The 7,533-nt window shown below is 44.5% G+C and overlaps 3 protein-coding genes across 12 annotated transcripts in view; 2 read left to right on the plus strand and 1 right to left on the minus strand.

The window, feature by feature from the left end:
- Nucleotides 1–375: 375 nt before the first annotated feature.
- On the minus strand, nucleotides 376–1,340 carry LOC131893007 (uncharacterized; the record flags this gene model as incomplete). Its single annotated transcript, XM_059242915.1, is given in 1 exon segment — nucleotides 376–1,340. A coding segment is annotated over 1 exon segment (792 nt). The 3' UTR covers nucleotides 376–540.
- A 353-nt stretch (nucleotides 1,341–1,693) lies between these two features.
- Nucleotides 1,694–5,040, plus strand: LOC131892998 (puromycin-sensitive aminopeptidase-like). Its single transcript, XM_059242901.1, has one exon. It carries the CDS (start codon nucleotides 1,944–1,946, stop codon nucleotides 4,632–4,634), a length of 2,691 nt encoding a protein of 896 aa, XP_059098884.1. The 5' UTR covers nucleotides 1,694–1,943; the 3' UTR covers nucleotides 4,635–5,040.
- Nucleotides 5,041–5,656: 616 nt separating this feature from the next.
- The window catches only part of LOC131892997 (tyrosine-protein phosphatase Lar-like), a 65,618-nt gene continuing 63,741 nt past the window's right edge, over nucleotides 5,657–7,533 (plus strand). For 7 of the 10 annotated variants that reach the window (XM_059242891.1, XM_059242890.1, XM_059242897.1 and 4 more), the window contains exon 1: nucleotides 5,658–6,588. The gene's annotated coding sequence lies outside the window, so the exon portion shown is untranslated. Of the gene's footprint in view, nucleotides 6,589–7,533 lie in introns of all 10 variants that reach the window. The other 3 variants (XM_059242895.1, XM_059242898.1, XM_059242900.1) reach the window with 1 other exon arrangement.

Genomic DNA, 7,533 nt, shown 5'->3' on the forward strand with positions numbered 1-7,533 from the left:
AATGTTAATGGCAGGCAAGCATTCAAGTACCCTTTTTTCTAAGAAACATAGCTGTTCATTACCTAAAAGGACCCTGGACAGAGTTCATATGTTTCTGACCAACACCTTGTAATACTGAAAACCACAGGCATGCAAACAATTGTCGCATTTTTTGGGTAACATTATTTTATTTGATTAAATACAACTTGGCTAGGGAATATGTACAAATTCGCCGCTCATTCCCATCATGACCAATGAACTACACTTAATACAAAACGGCCGTATTCTGACAAAATTTGCTTGTTACTAGGCCGAGCAAGGATTACCATCCGCTCACTCTTCAGAGCTCAACACCTTGTAATACTGAAAACCACAGGCATGCAAACAATTGTCGCATTTTTTGGGTAACATTATTTTATTTGATTAAATACAACTTGGCTAGGGTATATGTACAAATTCGCCGCTCATTCCCATCATGACCAATGAACTAAACTTAATACAAAACGGCCGTATTCTGACAAAATTTGCTTGTTACTAGGCCGAGCAAGGATTACCATCCGCTCACTCTTCAGAGTTGATGAGAACTTTACGGTTGCCTTTGGCGCATCTCTCAGGGTCTTTGGGCGCCACTACAGTGAGCTTGCCATCCTTGGAGAATTTGCTCTGGATATCGTCCATCCGACAGTTCTTTGGTAAGGCAAAGGATTTCTGAATCTGTCTTTGGGTCATCACACGTCCATCTTTGTTCTTCTGCTCCTTACTTCCTCGAATGGTCAAGACTCCTTCCGGACTAACATCAAGGTGCAAATCCTCGGGTTTGAAGTCCTCCAATTGCATAGAGACCTGGAACATGTCATCCTTGTCTTGGATCTCCTGTCCCTTGACATTGGATAAGACATCGCCACTCAAGAGCTTAGGTAAGACCTCAAATGGCGACACCAGAGCGTTCTCAGTTTTCGAGGGGTCGGGACGAAGGGGACGCTTTGGAACGGTCACATGAAGAACGTTGTCCGTGTAGTCAGATTTTAGTTGACTGGGAATACAATCGTCAGGGATTGAAAAGGCCTTGGCAAAACGTTGAGCCATAACCACTCCGTCGTCAGATTTCTGTTCTTTGTTGGCCATGATCCGAAGGAAGCCTTGTTGAGTATCCAGGCCCATGCGGAAATCCTCGTGTTTGAATCCGCCAACTTTCACGTCCAAGGAATAATGATCTCCATGGTCCGTCCAATCCTTTGGATCTTTCCGCTGTAGCTGGCCTGAATGGGGATTGGGATTGTACTCTTGCCCAAAGGCCAAGGGATGTTGGAAGAGGTGGTCGTCGTCGAATCTCATTGGAAGATAGAGAGCCATGATTGACGTGATCTATTAGTCGAGGGTAGGTTTGCTTTTAAGTCTTTTCTTGTTGAACTTTAGGTCTCAAGTGATGGAGATCAGACGGCCCTCAAGGATTTATAGTTTGTTCGAGCTTTCTCGAAACCGCCGGCTTCCAAGTTCTGGAGATTTCTCATCGTTTCGAGCAAAAACGTTCCGACGATTTAACGTAAATTCTACAATAGTGGATTTGCCAGCCTACAAAATCACTATGCTGTTTAGAAAGATGTCAAAAGAATATATGACAAAAATATTGGATATGAACATTCAGGGCATCCTAGGTTTCCCCAGTTACGATTTGAGCAATAAGAGTGACCAGGACCTTGTAAAATCTGGTCACTCGCAGGGTGGGCCAATGAGCGAATTCCATAACAAAAGGAAGACCAATCGGATGTTCGATACTAAGATACGTAGAAAGATAAAGAAAATTCAACCCAATAAATCCATCTTCTATTGTGCGACAAATTGTGACATATTTTCAAAGAGATTCATGTCACATTGGTCGAACGTATGCCCATTCGATGAAGGAGTAAAAATCGACCCAGACCCCTTTGCACACGATAAGACTGGTGCTTTCAAAATTGGATTGAATGGCACCTGTGACGCAGTCGTCCTATGTATCAGATCCCAGTAAACTTGATCTCGATTTGACTAGACTGCCCAAATTGGTGGTTCCTAAGAGATATGAGCTCAAGATTGATGCCTACCCGGACAAGTGTCAGTATTCGGGGACGGTGAACATCCGGGTGTTCTTTAATGGCCAGGGGATATCAATAGTCTGGCTTCATTCTGTTCGTCTGACCATTCAAGAGGCATCCATCCGATTCTCATCTTTTTCGTTACCTGTGAAGGCCTCCGAGATCATCAGTGTTCCCAGTAAGGAATGCATTGGAATCAAATTCAGCTGCCCAATTGAAAATGGGGAGCGGGCCTGGCTTTCTATCCGATTCAAGGGAAAGATATCCAATGGATTGGAAGGATTCTTTTCCAATCCTTATGTCAACAAGCAAGGCGAGAAATGTCTGGGGGCTGCCACCATGTTCGCTGCCACGGAAGCTCGGACTTGTTTCCCGTGTTTTGACGAGCCGGAATTCAAGGCCGTTTTTGCCTTGGAGATCACAGTCGCGCCACACCTCACCACTATTTCCAATATGCCCATCATGGATACGAAGACGGAAAGATTGAAAAACGGACAAGTCAGAAAAACGGATTACTTTGAGTGGACCAGGGAGATGTCCACCTACCTAGTCTGCTTTGTCATAGGGGAGTATGAATACTTGGAGACCAAGACCAGGGACGGGAGAGTGGTGGTTAGAGTATACACGCCGTGGGGTCAACGAGAGCAAGGCCGTTTCGGATTAGATGTTGGGAGGAAGAGCCTGGAATTTTTCAATGATTACTTCGGTCGACGATACCCCTTGCCCAAGATGGATCTAGTCGCTCTAAGTCGGCTGAGTGTTGGAGCCATGGAGAATTGGGGCGTCATCACATGCCGAGAAACGGGCCTCATCACCGATTTGGACAAAGCCAATCCGGCCACCTTACAAAGCATTGCCACATTAATTGCACACGAAATCAGCCATCAATGGTTTGGAAATCTCGTGACCATGAAGTGGTGGGACGGACTCTACCTGAATGAGGGCTTTGCCACCCTCATGCAGTATATGTGCATCGACTCCATCTACCCGGAGTTCCGAGTGTTCGACAGATTTTGCTCGGACACCGTGATCCCGGCCTTGGGTATGGATGCGTTGCAACACTCCCATCCGATTGAGATGCCCCTGGAGAACACGTCGGGAATATCGCAAATGTTTGACAAGATCACGTATTGCAAAGGGGCTTCGGTCATGTTCATGCTTCATGAATTTATTGGAGCAGATAACTTCAAGAATGCCATTCAAGAATACATGCACCAATTCAGCTATGACAACGCTACCACTGAGGATCTCTGGCACTATTTGTCGGTCGCCAGTGGCAAGAACGTGGACGAAATCATGCTGCCTTGGATCCGTGAACTTGGTTTCCCCTTGGTTCAAGTCCAATACAAGTTCCGGGACGGCGCAGCCTTTCTTGAGCTCTTTCAAGAACGATTTGCAGGCACTAGCCATCATCTCAGACCCACGATATGGTCCATTCCTTTAAAAGGAGTCTATGTCAACAATAGGAATGAGTTGGTGACGTTCGAAGTTCTCTTTGACAAGTCTTCCATTGAGATCCAATTGAAGGATTTTGACGTCACAGATCCAAAATGTTGGGTCAAACTGAACCCACGGCTTTCTGGATTCTATCGTGTCCAGTACGGTGAGACTCTCTTTAAGAAGATCTCGGATAATCTAAGCAACGAGCATTTAACTGCCATCGATCGCATGTCCATATTTGAGGACCAAGTGGCCATGGTTTTATCTGAGGGTGGAAGTTCCATCCGAGTCCTACAAATGGTGGCAATCTTCAAGGACTTTGAAACGAACGCCATGGTTTGGAAGTCGGTTTGTCGGATCTTGCAACAATTTCGGACTCTGACCTGGTCCAATGAAGATTTGGCTAATTCCTTTGAAGAGTTCTGCTTGCAAACCCTCCGTCCCGTTCTCGATAACTTGGGCTACCACGTTAAATCCAACGAGACTCACAATGACACTCTTCTAAGAAGCGTACTATTCACCCGCTTAGCTGATCTAGGCGACCAGAATGTTCAAGCCTTGGCCAAAGACATGTTCCAGCAACACATTGACGAGACTTTTCTCATTCCCCGTGGCATGAAGGAAGCCGTGTTTCGAGCCGTCATGGAGACTGCCACTCAAACCACATTTCAACAAATGTTAATGCTTTACCGAAATTATGAATTAGCTGAAGATCGAGTCGGCGTTCTACACGCTCTAGGATGTGCCCAAGATCCCAACATATTGTCTCAGGCTTTAAACTTTGCCGTCTCACCCGAGGTTCAACCTCAAGAATCCATCACTGTCCTCATAGCCGCTTCCAGCACACGTCATGGTCACAAAATGATGTGGCAGTTTTTCACTTTAAATCTGGACGTCATCCTTGAAAGGTACCTGGGAGGGCTCTTCTTGTTGGGCAAACTTTTACGATCTGTTTGCGAGTGCTTTACTGACCACGATAGCTTTAGAGAAGTTGAAGCCTTCTTTGCCCAAAACATGTACAAGTTTCAAGGCGAAGAGCACTTGGTGGAACAAGCCAGAGAACATGTGGAATTAAATGTTCATTGGCGAGACAAGGACTCGGCCAATGTACAATATTTTCTGGAAAGCTATTTCAATGCATAATGAGATGAAAAAGCATACTTCCACAGACCACAGTGCCTTCACCCGAAACTCAAGTTGATATCAAAGAGCCATACATACGTACGTAATAGATTGTACAATATTAGCAAAGTTGGTCTTTTGCCAATACTCCATACGTAGAAGCATCCCAACAAACGTAATCTTCTTTACCCTTAACAAAGACGAAAATTATATATTTTAGCTTCTTGCAACCTTGCCGATTTTTTTTCCTTTATCATTCAAGGAAGAAAAGAACAGAGGCAGCACAACATTATTACTTCATTCTAATATTGGAGAGGATATTCCTATCAATTTCTGATCATTGTAGGTGTGTTTTTTTCATAATGCACGAAATGCCATCTGGTGTTTGGTCAGTTAAGACTTAAAATACAAAATAACTCATCAGTGATCAAGACTATTCAATAAAAAAACGGCAGCGATAAAAAACTTCTACTCACAGTAATCTGTCATTTGAGAACCATGGGTAGGGGGACATTTTTTTGTAGACTAGAGTTCAACGGGGGCAACCTGAATCCATCTTACTCGTTATTACATGGCGCTTGACAATAGGAGTAGCACTTCAATTATTAATGCTCTTACCAAATGGGAGAGGGGCTTACCACATTCGAAAAATGAAAAGGAATCAATGTCAGGAAAACGAAAAGACGGCACACCAATTGGATTACCATACCACATTATTTGTTTCACTCGTAAAAGAAGGGTCTAAGTCTTTAGATAGCGTGTTATGATATGTGTGGTAGTCTTTGTAAGATGCAGTGTCATCCTATTGCATAACGATGTTCAAGTGTGTGGGGGAAAAAGGCCAAGCCAAAGATTATCTTTAATCGGGAACACGATCCTAAAGGCATTAGTTTTAGCGATTAAACGCTCGTTGATTTGGTCATTTCAAAGTTCAGCTTTTATGCAGATGTGTTGATCTTAAGCATTGCAGATAATAGAGAGAGCTAATTATAGATGAAGAGATATGTATCTGATGATCGCTTCAAAACATAGGAACATTAGATGGAATCAATATCTCATTGATTTGGGATTCCGAAAATCGTTCCACATTTTTTATTTATGAACATCCTTTATCTAAAAAGTAATCTGCAGGAGTAGTGTCGAGACTCGATTTTGTGGCCAGCAGACCACTTTTCCGAAGCCAACTGGTCACTCCACTTCAGGCAGAAACCGGGTGCTCTTCCAAACTCACAATTCATCAACCTCTTGCTCGCGGACGTCGCGGACCTCTCAACCAACTTGAGCCTCCTCCTCACTCCTTTTCGTTGGTCCGTCCGTCCGTCGGTCCATTCGTCCATCGCTGGCTCCGTCCGTCTCTCTCCCTCCATCCGTCCGGGACAACCCAAATCCTGCTCAGGAAACGAGCAAAGTGGCAGCTGACAGAAAATCTAGAAGAGGATCTGGCCAGAGCTGAACTGGGTTTGAAGCGAAAAAAGCACGAGACCCAACGGAGGGCCGCCGGCTGAAGCTTCCAGCTACTGACTCCTTCTCTCCCTAGCCTTTACCCTCTTTCTTGCTTCTTTCAACTTCTCCTCTTGCACCTCTCCCCGTTGTTCTCGTCATCAAGTTCGTCGAGGGCGGGCCTGTCTCTCTGATCTTCTCTACTCTGTCTCTGGCAGTTCTGTTGGTGTTTCTGGTGTGCCAAGAAGAAACTGGACGGCTGAAGTACAGAAGACTAAGAGTGGGAACAACCACAAGCTAGACGCCAAGTCCGTGTTCCAACTGGCGTTTTGGGCAAAAATCTTTAATACAGCGGCAAAAGTTTTGGCACCAAGCTGTGGCTTTTTGAGGAGGATTTTCCGATTTGCTAACAAACATAACAGAGTAATTTAAAAAGCACGTGAAGTGAACATAGTGGGTCCCGGTGATTGTGCAGTGATTTTCTAATCTGGAACTCTGTTTAACTTATCGCATGGTTTATCCGACGATTGATGAGGTAAGCTGGCCAGACCTTGCGAGTGATGACAAGTATTTCAAGACCACTCACCACCCATGTTTGTCTAGGGCTGATTGTTTCAAAACATTGTTGGCATTCCTGCGTTGCTCGTGGAGCCATTAGTCTACCCTGAGGCTGGAGAGATTCGAGATTGTCTCAAGTGCAGTGGAGTTTGAATCATTTTGTAACTTGAGGCGAGACATGTCAGAGCTAGCAACACTCATTGTCGATGTTGTTCATGTCGCCATGAGCCAAGATTTCCTTCCAAGTCCGAGCCAGATAATCTCCCTTTGCCTTATTGGCAAACTTTTTCCAAGGTGTTCCCTTTTCTTCTTTTTGATAGACGAACCGAATGAAAAGACTTCAGTGAACATTTGAACTCCAAACGACGCGACGAAAATGGAGGCGTTGAAGGTGAAATTCAATTTAAGAACTTGCCTCGAGTTTGGTCCTGCTTTGCCGCCTTTTGGCCTTACAATTTAAATAACACATTTTCCGTCTTCGGAGAAGCATTTTATCCTCTGTGGTCCCAAGGTGCTTTGACGCATCAGAAAGAATCTTCCCAACCTTGATGGTCGTACTTTTGACGACCATATAGAAGTCATAAACCTAGTGCTTTCATTGAGGAACTTTGACAACGGTTTTAAAGAAGACAACCTTTCCCTCTACTGGATTTCATCCATGCACCGTTTGTATTTTGCCGGTCTGTACTTGTTAATTTTGTTTAAATAAGCAAAATCTCAAACAAGGAAAAAACCTTGGCCATGGAAACAAAGGGGGGGGGGCAATAACTTGTAATGCATAAAGTGTCCCTTGATCAAGCCGAGCAATGACTGATCGATTTTGAGTGAACAATCCAGAGCTCAGCTCGATGAGGGAATTGACCGTCAAACAATCTTGATTGTGAGCTCGAACGATTCTGTACTTTTTTTTGCAGCCCCCCTC

This window comes from Tigriopus californicus, chromosome 2, assembly GCF_007210705.1.
Source record: "Tigriopus californicus strain San Diego chromosome 2, Tcal_SD_v2.1, whole genome shotgun sequence".
In the NCBI taxonomy this organism is placed as follows: Eukaryota; Metazoa; Arthropoda; class Copepoda; order Harpacticoida; family Harpacticidae; genus Tigriopus; species Tigriopus californicus.

Bases quoted from the DNA above. Each gene is read 5' to 3' on its own strand.
- LOC131892998 (XM_059242901.1), top strand. From the start codon at position 1,944: ATGGCACCTGTGACGCAGTCGTCCTATGTATCAGATCCCAGTAAACTT.